Source organism: Camelina sativa, chromosome 14 (genome assembly GCF_030686135.1).
Source record: "Camelina sativa cultivar CO46 ecotype springtype chromosome 14, ASM3068613v1".
In the NCBI taxonomy this organism is placed as follows: domain Eukaryota; kingdom Viridiplantae; phylum Streptophyta; class Magnoliopsida; order Brassicales; family Brassicaceae; genus Camelina; species Camelina sativa.
Window position 1 is genome coordinate 30,167,117 of NC_141893.1, and position 19,522 is coordinate 30,186,638.

General features: G+C 35.2%; 4 protein-coding genes across 12 annotated transcripts; 2 read left to right on the forward strand and 2 right to left on the reverse strand.

Moving 5' to 3' along the window:
- The first annotated feature begins 225 nt into the window (after positions 1–225).
- Positions 226–3,055, forward strand: LOC104742602 (calcium-dependent protein kinase 33). The gene is made up of 8 exons (XM_010463623.3): positions 226–1,309; positions 1,404–1,547; positions 1,657–1,809; positions 1,903–2,018; positions 2,097–2,264; positions 2,346–2,473; positions 2,569–2,668; positions 2,750–3,055. The coding sequence occupies exons 1-8, from the start codon at positions 628–630 to the stop codon at positions 2,822–2,824; spliced, it is 1,566 nt and encodes a 521-aa protein (XP_010461925.1). The 5' UTR covers positions 226–627; the 3' UTR covers positions 2,825–3,055.
- Positions 2,952–6,382, reverse strand: LOC104742601 (AUGMIN subunit 4). The gene is made up of 12 exons (XM_010463622.3): positions 5,829–6,382; positions 5,672–5,719; positions 5,064–5,522; positions 4,806–4,902; positions 4,625–4,670; positions 4,178–4,271; positions 3,915–3,986; positions 3,781–3,839; positions 3,630–3,698; positions 3,484–3,535; positions 3,297–3,374; positions 2,952–3,197 (listed from the first exon to the last, which is right to left on the reverse strand). Exons 1-12 carry the CDS (start codon positions 5,961–5,963, stop codon positions 3,135–3,137), a joined length of 1,272 nt encoding a protein of 423 aa, XP_010461924.1. The 5' UTR covers positions 5,964–6,382; the 3' UTR covers positions 2,952–3,134.
- A 1,408-nt stretch (positions 6,383–7,790) lies between these two features.
- On the reverse strand, positions 7,791–8,458 carry LOC104742603 (uncharacterized). Its single transcript, XM_010463624.2, has one exon. The coding sequence runs from the start codon at positions 8,412–8,414 to the stop codon at positions 7,950–7,952; it is 465 nt and encodes a 154-aa protein (XP_010461926.1). The 5' UTR covers positions 8,415–8,458; the 3' UTR covers positions 7,791–7,949.
- Positions 8,459–10,704: 2,246 nt separating this feature from the next.
- Positions 10,705–18,250, forward strand: LOC104742604 (uncharacterized). Of its 9 annotated transcripts, none has more exons than XM_019235197.2 (23): positions 10,705–10,931; positions 11,637–11,840; positions 11,990–12,020; positions 12,123–12,304; positions 12,590–12,749; positions 12,947–13,043; positions 13,126–13,295; positions 13,765–13,928; positions 14,062–14,253; positions 14,339–14,428; positions 14,670–14,750; positions 14,838–14,981; positions 15,119–15,201; positions 15,427–15,568; positions 15,664–15,747; positions 16,252–16,413; positions 16,492–16,579; positions 16,943–17,017; positions 17,155–17,221; positions 17,386–17,485; positions 17,571–17,687; positions 17,772–17,828; positions 17,926–18,250. In XM_019235197.2, exons 1-23 carry the CDS (start codon positions 10,815–10,817, stop codon positions 18,034–18,036), a joined length of 2,718 nt encoding a protein of 905 aa, XP_019090742.2. In that variant the 5' UTR covers positions 10,705–10,814; the 3' UTR covers positions 18,037–18,250. The 9 variants fall into 9 exon arrangements, 5 of the variants coding, with proteins under 5 accessions (XP_019090742.2, XP_087339503.1, XP_010461927.2 ...); XM_087483377.1 differs by having other exon boundaries at positions 17,772–17,825; XM_010463625.3 differs by having other exon boundaries at positions 10,707–10,931; positions 12,120–12,304.
- The last annotated feature ends 1,272 nt before the right edge of the window (positions 18,251–19,522 follow it).

The window sequence follows — 19,522 nt, forward strand, 5'->3', positions numbered from 1 at the left end:
AATGCTGGTTTTAAAATGATTCCAACTATATTATTAATGTACTATGCTATGGGTTATGGATGAAAGCCGTTAATGCTATGAAACCAAATAAGCTTTTTAAATTAATCATCACCTTCATCGTGGTCAATGCTGCTGCTTCACATGGAAACGATTGAAGAAAACTTGAGAAAGTTCAATATTAAAGAAAAATCGATAAAATCAAAGCAGAAACAGTTGACTTGTCTTATTAAATTTGATGTCACACCAACTAATAACTAAACTCCACAGTCCACACACAGCTGCCCAAAAAGCCGACCTTTTAGGGGATCCCTCCACTACTTTCTTCTTCCCCAACCTTTTCATGATTCTTCTTCTGCAATTCAACTTTTCAAACAATCAAATTTTGTGCTAAAATCTCACAAAAATCATTGCTTCATGAAACAAGTTCGTTGCTGAATTGATTTGCTGAATTGATTATATAAACAAACCCACCCCAAAAAAAGGAAAACAAAAAAATCAAACCTTTGCATATATTTCTCTGTTTTATTTTCTTGATTCTCGGCAAAAAATTTCAGGAAAGTTTCCATCTTTGGTCTCTGGGTCGTGATATTTTGAGCTAATCTGAGCTAGATCAGAGACGAGGAAGCAATGGGAAACTGCTTAGCCAAGAAATACGGATTGGTGATGAAACCACAACAAAACGGTGAGATCGAGAACAGAGGAAGGAGTAGTAACCACCAAGATCCGCCTGAGAAACCCACCGGAACGAATCAACCACCTCCGTGGCGTAATCCGCCGAAGAAACACAGTGCTGGTGGTGCTGCTTCAATACTCGAGAAGCCGTACGAAGACGTGAAACTCTTGTACACGCTAAGCAAAGAACTGGGTCGAGGCCAGTTCGGGGTAACGTATCTGTGCACAGAGAAGTCTACAGGGAAGAGATTCGCTTGCAAGTCGATCTCGAAGAAGAAACTGGTGACTAAAGCTGATAAAGAGGATATGAGAAGAGAGATTCAGATCATGCAGCATTTGAGTGGACAGCCTAACATTGTTGAGTTTAAAGGAGCTTACGAAGACGAGAAAGCTGTGAACTTGGTGATGGAGCTTTGTGCTGGTGGAGAATTGTTCGATAGGATTCTAGCAAAGGGACATTACAGTGAGAGAGCAGCTGCTTCTGTTTGTAGGCAGATTGTGAATGTTGTCAACATTTGTCATTTCATGGGTGTGATGCATAGAGACTTAAAGCCTGAGAATTTCTTGTTATCTAGCAAAGATGACAAGGCTCTTATCAAAGCCACTGATTTCGGTTTATCAGTCTTTATCCAAGAAGGTATATATATATTATTACATCTTTTTTGTTGAGAATTGATGAAAGGAAGAGATTGTTATTGAATGAGTCATGCATGATGGGTTTGTTTCTGCAGGGAGAGTGTATAAAGATATAGTTGGGAGTGCATATTATGTTGCTCCTGAAGTTTTGAAGCGTAGATACGGTAAAGAAATCGATATATGGAGTGCTGGAGTTATACTCTACATTCTACTTAGTGGTGTACCTCCATTTTGGGCTGGTAATAAGATACTGTTATCGTCTTTTTTTAGTTTCAGATTATATATTTGAGAAGAGTGTAGTTAGTGATGTATACATGAGTATGGTTTTGTTGGCTTTTGGGAATGTAGAAACGGAGAAAGGGATATTTGATGCTATATTGGAAGGTGAAATCGACTTTGATACCCAACCTTGGCCTTCAATTTCCACTAGTGCTAAGGATTTGGTACGTAAAATGTTGACTCAAGATCCTAAAAGACGGGTTTCTGCTGCTGAAGTTCTTCGTAAGTAATCTAATCTTTTTCCACAGAGATTTACCTTCTTGTATACTTCACTTGAATGTTGAAAATGTGGTGGTTGGTTTACCTTTTTTGCAGAGCATCCATGGCTAAGAGAAGGTGGAGAAGCATCGGATAAACCTATTGATAGTGCTGTTCTCTCAAGGATGAAACAATTTAGAGCCATGAATAAGCTAAAGAAACTTGCTTTAAAGGTTTAGATCAAAGATGTTGCTAAATTCTGACAGACCTTTTGTGTCATTTTTTCTTCTTACTGTTCAAATTGGAAACAGGTGATTGCGGAGAATATTGACACGGAAGAGATACAAGGCTTAAAGGCGATGTTTGCTAATATAGATACGGACAATAGTGGTACAATCACATATGAAGAATTGAAAGAAGGATTAGCCAAGTTGGGATCAAAACTCACTGAAGCCGAAGTGAAACAGCTCATGGATGCTGTAAGTTTGGACTAAGACAAAGATATTTCATTTTTCCTCGAATGTTTAAAAAGCTCATATTCGAGTTTTTTGGTGATTCAGGCTGATGTTGATGGAAACGGGTCGATAGATTACATCGAGTTTATTACTGCAACAATGCATAGACATAGGCTTGAAAGTAATGAAAGTCTCTACAAAGCCTTCCAACATTTTGACAAAGATGGGAGTGGGTGGGTGATCTTTTTATTTGTTTTTGATACGAACGGTAAATAGGTTTGTAAGGATGATGGATGAGACTTTAATTTGTTGGAATTGTGTTTGATAGATACATTACGATAGACGAGCTAGAGGCTGCTTTGAAGGAGTATGGAATGGGAGATGATGCTACTATCAAAGAGATTTTGTCTGATGTCGACTCCGATAATGTAAAGCCAAAAAAGAAGTCCTTCTCGCTCGAAACATTTTTGTTTTCAATCTCTAACGTCGAGTTATCTTTCTTGTTACAGGACGGTAAAATCAACTATGACGAGTTTTGTGCTATGATGAGAAGTGGGAATCCACAACAACCAAGACTGTTCTAAAAAGACAAAAGAGTTGTATTATTGTTGTTCAGGCAAATTTACGGAGGCTTTTTGGTTGAAAAGAAAAAAGATAGGTTCCATTTCTTTTAAGGTTTTGTTTGCGTACTGTTAAACTGGTTATCTCTCATTTGTTTTGAAGGGCCAATATAAGTATATAACAAAGAAATATAACACAATGTAAGTATATATTACAAGTAGTGGATCACATGAACTGGATGTGTTTTAAATTAATACTGATTTTTTCTCCCAATCCAATCTTTCTGGAGGATCAGATTTGCTAATATGTCACAAGTGTTAACAAAACTACTGATCAGTCTTGAGACTTGAGGTCCATTTCTACTTGATGAATGGTCCACTGCATATTTTCCAGTTTCTGCAAAACATGAAAGCTCTCATCATTATTTGTGTTATTGCATTCTCACAAGTCAAATCAAATTTAGAAGGTGGAATGACATAATTGATGCTTGCTTACCTTAACAATTTCATGGTACTGTCTGGCAATTGTATCAAAATGTGGATCTACTCCTTGATATTCTCTAAGCCGTGTAACCTATGTGTCATTTTGCAGGTTCAATTAATTAACCGGGAGTAAGATGCCAATGAAGAGAGAAAAACAGGGTTTAGAGCTAAGCAATGGAAGAGAGGATAAAGCCACAAACCGCTTTGTTGTATGCAGCTGAAGCTTCCTCGGTAGCCTCGACCAGATAATTCCTGAAAAATACAATAAGGGTTGCAGGTGAGAGACGGGGTGATGGGTTCATCAAATACATGGCAAGAAACATGTCTGGAAAATAGATTTCTGCACCTGATGTTGTGCAGAGCTGATATGGAGTCAGGGGTGTATGTCTCAAGCAGGAGAACGTTTTCTAAAACCCTTCAAGTAAAGCAAACAAGATATTTTAACTACTGCAATAGCCTGAAATTTGGATCCTAAACAGTAAAGGATGAGATGATACCTCAATTTGGCATTCATGGTCTCACACCTCTTACACAACCAAGTCTTCTGCATTTCATTCTGTAACAATATAAAGAGTAAGCTAAATGTGAACAGGCAGCAATTAAATCAACTGGGAAACACTGAAACCCTTACATATTTGTGTTGATGTTCTAACTTTAGATCCTTCACAAGCTTTATAAGCACCCCGAGTATTTGTTCCAGGACCTTGTTCAAAATAAAAACGAACAGTCATCAGAACTTACTAGCATTAAGGGCTACAAGGATAATTCAAAGGACGTAACTTTGATTTACATGTAGAAAACTTATATAAGAACATTTTAGAAAAATATCATGCAACAGCCTGGTAATTAGGTTTTCGTTTTGCAAAATATAATATGAGTATTCTTTTCACCTACATTGTAATATTCTGCAAACTTCCTGTCAGCTGAGTAGAGGTCCTCTCGTAGAGCTGCTTCGTCCCTTTCAATCTCCTCAATTATAAACTTAACCCTGTAAATGCAAGAAAACATTGTCACTGATTGATGTTAGAGACCATAAGAGGATGGCTAAGTGTGAGAAAGTCATCTGCTCCTTCAAGACTTCTAGATAAACTTTACAGAGAAACAGAATACCTATCACTAACATAACTTTTTCTCTTTGGCTATGATCCCTTCATCTAAAAAAGGCTTCCAGTTGCAATTTCTTGGCTTATAGCTACAGTATGTTATCATGTATACCAAATTATCAAGATATATATCTCTAGAAAGGCCAGTTACCACCAGTCTTCACTAAAATCCTCAGGTAATCATGTTTGAATTTTTAGGTGTCTTTAGCCATAGTTAAACCATAGAGATAAAGCTAACCTTTCTGGGAGCCTAGCACTTGAATTTCGATTTCCTGTGGATGAATCTGTCATAAAATGTAGAAAATAAGATAATTCTTGTCGTTATCCGCACTCAACTTAGCATTAAGGGACAGGAACAAATGAATTTGGGTAAGGAACGAAAGACCTCTTTCTCAGTCTGCTAGTGGTGAAGATCTTACCGGTGTCATCAACAATGGCATCAGCCAACTTATCACATTTGTCCTTCAATCGACCTTCTATCTCACGGGCAAGAAACATTTGGTAGTCAGCCATGTCCTAAGCAAATTTATTAAAAAGAGAAAAATTAGATACCCAAAGATATCCATAACCCAATCTTTAATAAGAATTGGTGCAAAACTATGTTGTAATCAGCAGATGAAGGCACACGATATAGTAATGAAAAAACCAGTACGAGGCACAGTATGATCTCACATTACCATGGAAATAGTATTTTGGAGCTGAACATAGGATAAATAAGCAGGAGTTATTCCAAGAAAGCGATTCGGCACACCACCAACTACGTCAGTATCAACAGCACTAAGACTAGCCCCACCAGCAACGCTGTTTACAGAGCTATTCAAATAGTTCACTGAGTTAGAAGTGGAGCTAATCGTGAAACTCGTGGTAGCATTATCAAGAGAGCTTCTTGATAGTATACTCCATTTCTCAATTTCTTCCTCATGAATTTCACCATCATCTGAGATAAGAGGTAGCCTCAGTTTCTGAGCGGCCTCAGCAACCACCAACCTATGCTCTAGAGTCTCATAAACCTGAGGAGAATTCTTCAAACCAAGTTGAGGGTATAGACTCTGAACATCCCGTATCCCACCATGGTTAGCCACTGAAATAGCTTGCTGGTACTCTTCTACCATAGCTACAGCTTCACAATAAATTGCCTAAACAAACACCCAGATGATAAAAAATAAGTGAGTCCCTTGATAACTACAGAATACTAAAAAACCCTAACTCAAATCCTGGAATTGAATCCAACCCAAAAACGATTCTGAAGAGATGAAGGCAAATGAGAAGAGGATAAGAGTGTTACCATAGCTTCCAAGTACCGTAGTCTCTCCCGAGACATCTCCTCTCTCGCCTGCAATGTCGATACAATAACTATTAGAGTCTCACATCACAAAGAGAATAATTAGGAGATTGGGGAAACAAAACCGGAACCCAATCGTCGTAAGAGATGGATTACGTACAAGTTGAAGATCGGAGTAGGCAGATTTGGTAACAAGAGATCCATCGGGAGCTAAGCAGTGACGCTCTAACTGATCGATCAATTGATTGACATCCGCCGGCAGATTCTGGGCCGCGCCTTGCAGTGCCTTCACCATTTGATAAATATTATACGGCGGTGTGACGTTTCCGGCGAGAGATCTGATTCGATATCTTCTACCTCCTTTGCCGCGACTGTTGATTCAAAGAAAAAAAATACTATTCCGCTCGATCGTCAAGTCTCCACTTAACTTATTTTATATGTCTTTAATAAAATTGGGGAAATCTACCATTGCTGAAGTAACTAAAGCACAATTTATCAATCAGAAAATTTAGTTTTAGAAAACAAAACATAATTTGAAATAAAACCTTTTGATAAAAACAAAATTTAGAAGTGAAGTCTTTTACAAAGTTATACAGTATATTTGGAATTTTCATATTTTTATTCTTTTTTTTTTCTTTCTAATTTATTGTTGAACTGAACACAAGATTCATAATACAGCGGTATGAGAAAAATCACGTTTTGTCAGCTAACCATACCAATGTATCTTGTGTCTCCGAGAACAGAGGATGATATTGCGAACGGGAACCTCATACTAGTTATGTCTTTTGTTGTTCCTTTGTCCGGGTGAGGTTGTTAGTTTAGTAGCATACCTACATGTGTTTGTCTCTACTCTCTATTCCCATGTAAGCTTTTTTTGGTTCTTGTTTGGCTCTCCCTAGATGAAAGTCTCATGACTGTAATCTTAACTTTAATGAAATGGTGCTTTTAATGTCCAAACAAATAAAATAAAAATGAGGTAGGTGAAGGCGAATGGCGTCCAAGTCCAAGTCACTAGTGGTCGGAGAAATGAGGTCCTCTACAACCAGAACTAGCTAGCTTCCAAGGGAGAAGCGAAGCGGTTCTTTTGAAGACGTCCAAGGGTCTGACCAAATCCGAATAGCATAACCAATCTTCACACTCCAACCAAGACCTTTTCTCATAATTTCTTGACCCGTCAAGATGCCTTTCCAACCATGAGAAAATGCTTTTTGTTTTTCTAACTTTTTAAAAATTATATTTATGAACTAATAATAACATCTAATATATATATCTATGTATACTTCTTTGACTTCAAGCGTCTTCAATCACCTCCAGATTAGTATAATGATAATCAATTATAGTTAAAGGTCCCCAGATAATGCCATTTGCCAAAAAAATTTCGCTGTTTGCTAACACGGAGTATGAAGAACATAGTGAGCAAAACTTGAGAGGTACCTCGTGTATGTGTCCAACGCAAAGCTTGTGAAGCTCTACATACTACACTGTTTGCCTTAATTTAGATCTCGAGAAGTTTAGGATCTAGCATTATTAACTTCGAATACTACAATATTTACTTTCTGTTATTCTATATCTGTTTTTTGGATCGACTCATTTGCTGCTTGTGATTTGTGAACTTATTAAGCATTTGCATGTGTTTTTTTTAGTATCCTCTTTGCTCGAGAATCCATTATTAATTCCAATAATAATTTTTTTCTCTAAAAAAAAATACTATTTATTTCAAGATCTTCATTTAACTTCATGCATCGTTTACAAAAGCACATGGTTCAATATAATTTTAACTAATATTAAAGAGGTAATTAAGTTTGTAGCAACTGGTATTGATGTTAAAATGACATTTATATTTGTTTTAAATTCATCAATAAACTTTAATGTTATTCGTTCATCCATATATACGACCATAACACACACACACACACATTATTAACGTTGTGTAAATCATTTATCTTGACCTTTACAATTACATTTCACGACACTACATTCCAAAACAAATGATAACATTTATCGTCGAAACTTTTATACGACGTACGTGGACTATATAACCTAGTTCGACGTATAAACCACCAACAGTGATTATGTTTCTCCATTTCTTTGAACCTTTTCGTATTATCAAACCCAAAAACCATTTAAAAACAAAATAAAATATATCCGTGTTAAATTCTCGATTCAAATTTCTGAATCTTAATCAACAAACACAAACAGTAACATTGTATTATAAAACCATATTGGAGTACCAATAAAAATACTAAAGTTTAAATATAGAAACTAACTAATAACATATATATCACGCGTAATTACACAACCCATAGACACAAAACTCACCAACCAAACAACTATGGTTACACTCTCCACAATGCCTCTTATCATAAGTTAAGTAAACGCACTCTCCTCTACAACAAGTCTGCGTGAACGTGCATTTGTTCTTGCATGCGCCGCAGTTATCGTTATCGTAAGCCACATCAACACACTTGTTGCTACAACACGACATTGTGGAGTTGTATGTTCCTTGACTCTTGCATATCTCCTCGTTCTTATTGCAATGGTCTGCAGCGTTAGGGTTACGACCGTTTTTCACGTTCTGCGCCAAGAAACGGCTCACCCTATGAGGCTTCTGCGTAATGAGCGTCTGCGTTTGCGTTTGCATCTGTGTTTCCGTTTTGTTGTTGCTAACATACACTGTAGAGACCAGTACGATGATGGTTATGGCGATAGTAAGAGATATTGCGAAGATGATATTCTTAAGCCCCATGGAAACTTTCGTTGTTATAGAGAGATTTGGGGGGCGTGAAGTATATGTGAAGGGCGTAGAGTTTATATAAAGTTTGAGGAGTCTTTCTATTTTGTAGTAGCTATACATGTGATGGAAAAGGAGTAGAGTACGTTCAAATAATTCTTCATTAATGTTGAATATTTTTATCACAAAGTCCAAAAAATTTGCAATTAGTTTTCCAAGAATTTGGACATTTCAAGTTTATATTCAAACAACTATTTTGTTTGGTAGCGTAAGTTTGTGTATTTGTTTAGCTCTTGCTGATTATTATTATCTAAGATCCAATTGTGAACGAAGTAAGCAGGAACCATATATGTATATTAATATATATTCTCTTCTTTCCTCTAATAGCTTATAATATTCTCTGTATTATTGGATCAATAACTATATACATATGTTATGCTTCTTGGGTTTCAAGCATTAATCATATCTTACTGATGCATCTGACAGTAGCCACAAAAAAGAATTGAATGAATGGTTATATACCAACCAAGCACGACGAGTTAGTTTTAGCCATAACCTATATTGTATCATATATATTCGTATAATACAAGTTTGTAAGTTTCTATGATTACACGTATACTCATTATATAACTCATCGTATGTTAAGACTCAATTATAATTACGAGAAAAAATGTTTAAACTTCTCCCTTATATACCATTATTATAATAATCGTAATACTAATATGACCAACTTGATTTAAGCATAAATCACTTGATCAATGAAAAAACAAATTGATAAAGCGGTTATTAAGGAAGAGCCGGAATGTGACTTTAAAAGTGTGGCTGGACGAGAAAATAAAGGCATGCTGTATGGCGAAGCAACGTTAATTAAATCCCTAATCGATGGAGACTTTCGTTCCAAGTATTTGTGCCCTCTCGTACACCGTCGGCCGAATAATAATAACATTACTTTTCACTGAATAATCCTTTTATCACTTAACATCGTGGCAGTATTTTTTTTCATTCAGTTAACAATGATGGGAGATTAATCAACGAGAACTTGCCCACGGTTTTGGTTAAAGAAAACTAATTACAAAATTATGAAAAGTATATGAAAGAAATTAGGTTTTTTCATGATTAACATATTGCGATCTAGGTCTTTAATTTGTGAAATTTGATTTTGTTTTGTTAATTTGATAGCCTATAATTGTACTTGGATTTGTTTATTATGAAATGAACGTGCCATTTGATATTAGCGTACCTATAGGTTTGCTTGTCGTCGAACGTATTAACTACTACTAGTCTACTAGCTAGCCTAGTACTAGGTATATTATCACCTTAGTGGGGTTTACGTAAGCAGTAAAAAGACGTAATACATAATTTTTTTTTTATCAAATTCAAATCTAATATACCTTTTTAAATTATAGTTCATGATTTTCATTTTAGATGTCATAATAATTTAAATTATAATTATTAGGTAAACAAAAACTATTAATTTTGATTTTTGCAAAAAAAAATTATCTTGATTCTTGACATAAGAGTTAAATTTATCATCTAAATAGCTTTTGAAATCAAAATTTTATAATTAGTAATTGGTTTGGCAATAAAAATTCACTATGTATGTAATTTATGAAAAGTCCATTAATATAAGGGTCCTTAATATTATTATGCTATATATTAAGTGCTACAATTAAATAGTGTTGCATGTATATCACAAATATTATCAATCCGAATGACGATGTCAGAAATAATCAAACTGACTAATTACAAAAAATGTCCAAAATAGTTTTAACCGATCTAAGGCGTGAACAATCAAATATTGGAATTTTCTTTCGAACAAGTGCCAAGGCAGGCTTATTTGATCATTTTCTTTTGATACCCAAAAAAGAAAAGGAAAGAGAACTGAGATCCATGATCCCATCATCCCAATAAAAAGGTGAAAGTAACAGTTACTTGCTATGTTATTATAACCTTTTGTTGCTGAATACAAAATAAACTACCTCTTTGAACTCATCAACGATTGATTATATATATTGCTCAAACGAGCTTGCAATAAGATATCAAAATGAAATAGCTTTATTTAGTTCAAGAAAAAGCAAAAAAAAAAAAAAAAAAAAAAAGAAACTGAAAGGAAGAACACCAAAATTAGTAAATCCTAGATTGATATCATGAAAATATGACATGATGGGCAACTTCCAAAATTAGCTACGTTAAACGAGATTAATTTGGTTTAGTAGTTTGGTTCGATTCGGTATGTTTTTGGGTTAGAATTTTGTTTTGGACACGTCAGTGTCTTACTTCAATTTGACTTTCACGTTAAAACGGCATGTTTTATCAGCGTTTTGGTGCGTCGTCTAAAAGCAGGATTGCAGATCGTCGTCTCTGTGGGGGGGGGGGGAGACAACAACGACGACGACGAAGAGAAATCACAAAGCCATGGAGTTCGAATTCCGGCGTCGGGACTACGGAGCTACGCATGAATCTAAACTCCTTCCTCGATCACAAGCTCACAAGCATCCTCTCTCCTCTACACTTGTTTCCCGTCAACAACAGGTCTGCGATACGCTTCTTTAGAGTTCATTCCCTCATTTGGTTCCCTTTTCCAAATTCAGTAATCTTCTTGCGCGAATTATTTAGGGTTTGACTTTGCGAATGTGCGAAAACCTCAATACATTGACTGTTTCGGCTTGTTGGGATGACTATTTATGTACATGTTTAGTGAACAATAGACATTGTTTACCAATCAAAGTGGTGTTTCCCATTTCGTTGATTTCTCTCTTGAATCACTTAAAGTTTGTGGTAGACAGAATACTAGTATACTAGGTTGTACACTATCAAGTTATTGGGGTTTACTGTTTTCATTTGTGAGTTTACTTTTTAGTGTACTTCTGTTATTGGGTTAAGTTTGCAGTGACTGAACTGAGTAATCAGTTCTTCTACAGGTGTTTTAAGAGATTTCTTGTTATTTTGTTTATGCGGGTAAATTGTGTTCTAGTGAAGATTTTTAGAACTTATGCATTGAACATCAAGTAAAGGTTTGAACACAAGAACAAAAAGGGATATACAAGATTTATTTGTTTTCTGTTGCTACGCATTTTTGTATATATCTTGTGATGAGTACAAAGTTCATAGCTTGTTGAGTTTACTTAGTTATTTCAGGACTCCTTTTCCTCGAATTATTTTTCCGTATTGCTTTCAAGTTCTTGAAGCGGATTGATGCATTATAAGACTTGACAAATCGATTTATAAAATCTGTAGGCTAACACTATCAGAGGTAGCGATATTGACTTCTTTGATCCATTGAGGGGATTGGATGTGAGTGCTTCTGCGGAAGAGAACGTTGAAGAGACTTCTTCTATATCCATTGAAGCTGTGGCTCATGATATAATAAAGGAGTGGAAATCACTTAAAAGAATTTTGATGCAGCGGTTTCCTGTCTCCAAAGTTATTTCATTTTCTCCAGTTACGTATATTCTTCGCATAAAGTCTTATTTATTTGCTTAAAGCTTGATTTCTTTTTTTCTTTTGGTTAAAACTGATCATACAGCTAGAAAGATCATTTGGTGTTTCCCTAATTCATATTTTCTAACTTGTTTACCCATCTTCTACAGATATCTAATATAATAATGAAAGGTTCCAAAGGTATGTCTTTGTAATGCCTAGTAAATATGTAATGCTATATTGTTTCCGAAACTCGTGGATTCATATCATAACAACTCTCACTTTGCTTTCCTCAATCAGCAGTTGAGGCCCCTTCTGCTCTTTCCCATTTGGAGGAAACCCGCAGCGAACAAATTTCTCTGGAAGAGACTGCCAAAATAATCAACCAACAGGAATATATAGCCAAATTGCATGAGCTAAGAGATGGAATAACTTGCGCATGGCAGGCTGAAGATCGAGTAACATCGTTAAAGTTATCAATAAAGGTTAACTTCCTCACTAATCAAATCACTTTGCTACAAAAGATGGAGGGTTTTGTGTCTTATTCTTCTATCATTAACGTATGAATTAACTAAATATGATTCATTAGATTGAGATATTCAGTATACAGTTCTCTCAAAAGCTCATGTTCAATTGAATCTGTCTGTTCAATACTTGTTCGCCTTAGAAGCAGTTTCTTGGAAATATATATGTATGTGTCTGTAGAGAATTATACCTAAAAAACTGGATTATTATAATTTTATGGTTCAATAATATCTTCCATTCTGCAGGTCACGAAACTTCTGATGGATACAACAGTTTTGCAGTTTTATCCTACAGTCTTTGTCATTGTCACTGACATGCTAGATATGCTCGGGGATATGGTGTGGGAACGGATCAAACAGAAAGCAGAACTTGATGTAGATGGAACAGTGATCTGCTCCTTACTGAGTATGTATTTCTATTCTAATCATTTGTTTCTTTCGAGCAATAATATATAGTCCTGAGCATAGTGTTTTCGAAAATGGAATTACTTGACCTGGGTATCTGTTAAGGATTACAATCAGACTTATACATTTGATGCCCAACATATAGCCTTAATTCTAGTTACAGCTTATAATTTATTTTCTAACCTGTGCTAAAGACAGATGATTTTCAAGCAAGTGATATCTGCCTTGAAGCAAGAGAGACTTGCCATAACTGGTTTTGCAAAGTTGGTTCTGTTCGAGAACTTCTCCCTCGCATGTAAAGCCTCTATCAATTATTATTTTCTTATTCTCCCTACCTTCCTCTGCCTTAACTTTGGCCTTTCTTTGTATGCCCATAGTTATCTAGAGCTTGCGATTTTACCTTGCTGGCGTTTCCTCATTAATCAACCCATGGAAGTTCTGGATCGTTTAGTCATGATGGTGAGAGGTCTTGCAGATCCACTGGCATCTTTGTATTGTCGTCTTTATATGGTGTATCGTATGCAGAAGTTCGGTTTCTGCAATTCAGGTAACCTTATTCTATTTTTCTTTCAACAAAATGCTATTGCACAAGTAGTTGAAAAATCATAATGGTTTGTAATTTGCAGTACGGCTTTCTTAAATCAAAATGGATATATAATTTTACCCTAGTCACACTTTCTTACTAGTTATGGAAACGAATCTGGATATTATTATCTCATGCGTCCCTTGTCAGGAGTGAATGTAGTTTGAAGAGAGTAGGGAATTCTGTTTGAGTTGAGTATAGAACATGGGAGTTCTCGTGAATCATTGCAGCATGACTCAATATCTGTAGATGAAGTATCTTTTATCCTTTGCTATTAGCAAGATGATGCATAGTGTTAGAATCCTCCAGTTTGAGAATTTTGAAGTTAGGCTTTTTCATGCCAATTGCCAACGGTTAGATTTATGTGATATGTTTTTTTTTCTCCTTTCGTTGGGAAGACATTTGATATATAAGTTTGACCATGGTATAACAGGATATTTAATCAAATGTATCAAGGATATTGAAGATATATTGGCGCCTGTTTTAGTGGACAAGGAGGGGTATTCCTATATTACAGATGATAAAAAGTTGATTTTTAGTTTGATGGAACCAGCCATTGAGTATATAATGAAATGCTTATTTCTGACTGGACGTCAGGTTAGTAAATGCTTTTATAGTTGGTTTTGCACTACTCGTTGCTGAGGCAAAAGTATGCCTGCCAGACTTTTATTTATCCGTCCCATGGTTTGTGATGAATTGATTGTTATCCTAAAATTTGGTTAGTGTACAGGAGAACAATGTCTTGGGCATGCTTGATGAGCTTGGATTTGGAAGAAAAAAACGTCAGTCGTCTTACAAGTCTTCGCATGTGTCCATTTTACTTCATCATTTTCTCAAGGAACTCGCATCTGAATTAGTTAGTTCACTAGCTATGGAGATCCTGGATATGATTAAATGCAGCAATGATTGTTCCTTTAGTCAGGTTATATCCTCACCTCAGATTAAATAAAATTATGTACTCTATTGAGTCTAACCCTTCCTGTTATTTGTACTGTTGTGTCGAGCAGGTTTTGAATTATAGGTTACTTGGAATAAGATTGTCTGAAGGGAAATATCAAGAAGGTTTTCTCAGTTCACTCGTTACTGAAGTTATTCAGGTTTTGGTATTTTCTTTTTCTTTCAACAATATTAGGAATTCATTCAGGTTCTGGTGACATACTCACATACTTTATATATATACACATCATTTACCAAAAGAATTCATTTCACTCTTTCCTGATTACGGATTTGCGTAATACTCCTTTTCGCACATTAAATATGTAAACAAAAGCTATGGTAAAGAGAAAGGTGATGAGACTATTGCAATAGACTGAAATTTATATGTAACTATTATAACAGGTTGCTTCTCAGTATCAGTCACTGTATGACTACTTAAGAATTATGGATGCATATGTGGATCTTATGTTGCAGAACAAGATGGTGAGACTGAAGTGCTTTTTTTTGTACTCATGAGAATTCTCTGATATTGTTTCTTTGGATTTTATTAATCTGTTTTAATGGATTTAGGAAAATCATCTGGATGCTCTCTTGGATGATATTGTAAGTCTAGCTTGTGACGACTTTCTTTCTGAAGAAGAGCAAGCAAGTTTGCAATCCATAATTTTGAAGCTGCTCTCTCATTTCGAGAACTTGCAAGAAGTACTTAATCTGGTAATACTTTCTTCCCTCTTTCTGTTATCTACTTTCAGGCTTTCAGGAAACAATACGCACTATTCAAATAGAGTCGTTGTCTATTCCTTTGGCTAATATCATTAACTAGTTAAACAACTTCTTTGGTTACCTTCCAGAATCATTTCATCGAGATTCTGGATCTTATGTCTGGGACTTCAAAGAGCAGTGTAAACATGCATCTTCTTAACATGGGTATTAGGTAAGGCTTGTTAGTTTGTCCATCGTTCTTAATGTGAATTTCAAATCTCACACATACTGGATGGGGGCACATAGACCATTGCAAAGTTGAGAAATAAGCTCCCTTCAAGTTATTGGGGATCCTATTTGGAGGGATTTGTATATAGTTATGATCCTTATGTTGATTTATTGAATTTTCTTGTTCTTGCTTGGTTAAACTATACATGTTTCTTTTCTCTTGGAGCAGGAATGGCTGCATTTGTGATTCAACAACAGTGCAATTGCTCTTTGAAGTTTCTCAGGCTCTTTATGATGCTACAGATTTCGTTAACATAAAGGATGATGACAATAGACAGACATCACGTTTAATTTCTCGTTTTGTTGAAATGGTACCTTTTAAGTTCCACTTACATTGTTACGAAACCAATGAATACTTGTTCTTTTTATCAAGTTAGTTGATTTTTACTTCACTTTTGATTCATAGGTTGACTACAAGGCAGAAATGGAACGCCATTTGATGTTTTTGGCAGAGTGTCGTGAGGCCTTTAATGGGATACATGAACTTAAGGTCAGCAAAAAGTTAATTGTTCTTTGGTATCAGTTGTAACTTTTAATACTGTTATACCTGTGGAAGACCCTGTATAGTTCCTTCCTTCTGCATTCTTTTACATCTTAAGAGTAGTTCGATTACGAGGTAATCATTTAATTATGGTGCATTGCTATTATCTAGTCCTTTCTTGCTTAGTCATGACAGATACGTATCCTTGAATTTGAGGGCCAAGCAGCGTATATGCCATCTGGTGCATGATCCAATTTATACATAATAACTACATATACAAGAATTCGCAACATGATATGAATTAGGTGAAACTCTATAAATTACTGCAAAATTTATCTACATATTGTAAGGTACATATTTGAGAAAAGAAGCACATATAATAAGAAAGTAGAAGCACATATACAGAATTTTTTCGTTTATTTGCATTAGAGCATGACACAAAGAAAAATTATCAAACTTTTTGATTGGCTTGATGTTGTGATCATTTTTCCTGCTTATGGTCATTGGCTGCAGGAGACACTCGTCCGTTCAAGCAACACCTTGGCAGTAAAAGCTTTAAAAGCAGGAAAGAAACATATCAACTTTGTAAAATCTTGCCTAGCATTTAGCGAAGTGACCATCCCATCTGTTTCAACTCCAACAAAACACTTAAATCTTTATCTTGAAACTGCTGAGGTGATGTTTTTGTCTTTTTTCAGTCCTTTACACTCAAACTTCAAAGTAATAATATACGTACTGAAATTTGTTTTACAGGTTGCACTTTTAGGTGGTTTAATTGCTCATTCCGATGGACTGGTCATGTCTGCTGTTGAGTATTTAGAGAATGTACCGGTGACAGATGGTGAGTTTATTTGTCTAGAAATGTTCAATTTAACTAGTGGATACCAGACTCTCAAGTGAGAAGCAATAAAACTAGTCTCACATATGTTGCCACCATAATACCAGTTATTGCAAAGAGAACGCTTGCTTTAAATTTAATAATTCTAAGGTCGGCGATATGCATGCACTGTTTACTTGTATGATTGTTTTTCAAGTATAGATGATTATCTTTGTTCTTCGTCACTCTAGCTTTGTAGACTTCATTTTATTCCATTTTCGGTTGTTCATTAGGGCCTTTTATTTTTTCTCTAGATAGTATGTGCCTTACCGTTCTGTAAATGGATATGCATCATATATGTTGATGCCGTACATTTTTCTCTATCAGGTTTAAAATCAATTGATGTAGACAGTATGGCCTCGGTTGTATGCAAATTGTGCAGCCTCTTGGTCATGGTCCCAGGTAAATCGTGGAATCTGTTGGATAGTTTTACTCAGAATATAGTTCTGATTCTCTGTCACCAAATTGTTTTTTTTTTTAATTTATTTATTCAGAGCTTCACAGCTGAGTTGATTTTTTTCATATATTTCATTGGAAAGGTAATCCTGAGAAAGGCGTGATGGAGTTCCTTAAAAGCATCTTTTCTGCTACTTGCTCTAGTTCATGGTACGCCTATCTGAAAGACCTAGAACATACCTCCATGCACATATTGAATATGAGTAATGTACACACATTTGCTTGTTTGTCTGCTGTTTAATGCCTATTCTAATCTCTTACATCGTACGACCCCTTATGCCTGTGTGGTTGTCTGACATTGTGTAATGTTGTAGGGCAATGCCCAGATTAAAGGTGAAGATATTCTGTGCGATTATTTCAGTGTCCTCAACACTTTCTCAGGATGATCTACCTTACCGTTCTGCCAATCCAGAGGTATTTATATGACTCTGAAATTGCCGAAATTCCTTAGTCTGATTAGAAAATCAAAAGTTTAGGTTTTACTTATTTTTATGCACAGATAATTGGAAACGATTTGCTGTTCTTTGGTGATTCATCATACAAGCAGGAACTTGTCTCGTTCACTCAGCTAGTCCTAGGTGAACTATTAAATGCTATTGAGAAAGAGTCTTCACAGGTAAGAATACACTAATACCACTACTAAGAAACATTTTGATTTTGTTCTCTAGCTAACCCGAGGTTATATATATTATTACTGCAGAGTACTCGCGGGAATATGGCGCTCGAAGCTTGCAATTGCATATCATCAGCACTAGTTGTACTATATTCTCCTGAGTTTTGCATTTTTCTTATTCCTGCATGATTGAACATTATTAATTATGGCTGGATTGGTGACATGTTTGATGAATCTGCAGGTGAATGAGAAAGTCTCACAAGTTTGCCTGAGACTACTTGAAACAGCAAAAGGTTGTTTGGGTGCCAACGATAGGTACATCGAATCGACTAAGAAATCTCTTCAATTATGACACCGAGTGAAATGTTAAATTGTATGATCTCAACTGTGGTGGTAACAAAGCTTGAGAGATTGTTGGATTTTGATCATCAGTCAATGACTCTTTTCTACTTTACTAGGTATCTATATATTTGTGATTTTGTGTCATAATAACAAGAACGAGGAAATGGGAAAATAACTTGATATAGTTTTGAGTATTGTATAAATTTTAGATTTTCGATTTAAAATGATTTAAAGTAATGTTATATTTATTGGTACATTCTATGTAAAGTGCATTTGATTAAAGGCAAGGCAACACCCAAATAAATTTGATAACACTTGCGCCATATATTGTAGCTGCTAATGAGTTGTAGAATACTCCATAGTATAAAGCTTCTCAAAACATTTATTTATTTTTGATTTTGTAAGAAATGAAGTTCCATTTGTTACAACACTAATGAAAACATACATCATAATAGGCTCACATCATAACACATGCATTTAACGGTGAGTTTAGAGAAGTAGAAAACCATGCATTTGCCGGAAGCGTTTTGTTTCTATCAGAAGGGTTGGTGAAGAAGTTGACTCAATTCAATAATTCATACCGAACCGGAGAGTGTAACCATTTCCAAATTCGTAATTGTTCATCGAAGACCATTCAAAGTAACCAGGTGTACGTTGCTTCCATCCCTATGATAATTAATTAACCAAGATATATACTTCAAGAAGAAAAGTTATTTACCTAAATATATATATAAAGATAACACCTAAGTTGAACACCAATCGGAACTCTGTTACGATAATCGGAAATCAATTTTTATATATTGGTTTAGCTAATTGAACTCCGTATCTCCATGTATTTGGTAAACCAATTTTCTGGTTCCATCGTAACTTTTCAAGTCTCTCCAAGGTGATCGAGAAGAGGAAAACTCCGATAAATTATATAGAGATTAGTTCTAATGATAACTCTTAAGTAATCGTTGATCGTCCTATGCTAAATCATTGATATGTTTATTATCTTATATGTAAGCTCCTATCATTTAATAGGTTCTACATACATTTCGTATCATCCATTTATATGTAATATTCAAATCATTACGGTGTTTTCTAAACCTATTATATTTTTCCGATCCTATATAATTGAGCCTACGACGAATTATGTAAATACTCACAACTTAAAAAAAGGAAGGAAATCGAAGCCAATAGAAAAAAAAAAAGCATATAGTATTATTATAATAACTTCTCAAATGAAGCTAAAAATATCTAGTGCAAATAATATGAAATGAGAATAATAATAAAATAACTACTGTATTTAGCCTACTACTACATAGTACATACATAGTATGTAATCGCAAACTCATCCTTGTTAATATTTATTTAGGCTTCTTAAGAACACAGACACCACCCTTGCAAGAACCTTTCTTTGAAGATGGCTTGAAACAACTAAAAATCTTCGAGAAAAAACCCATCTTTCTTGAAATCTACTGGAAAAAAAACAATATTGGGGTCGAATAGACTTT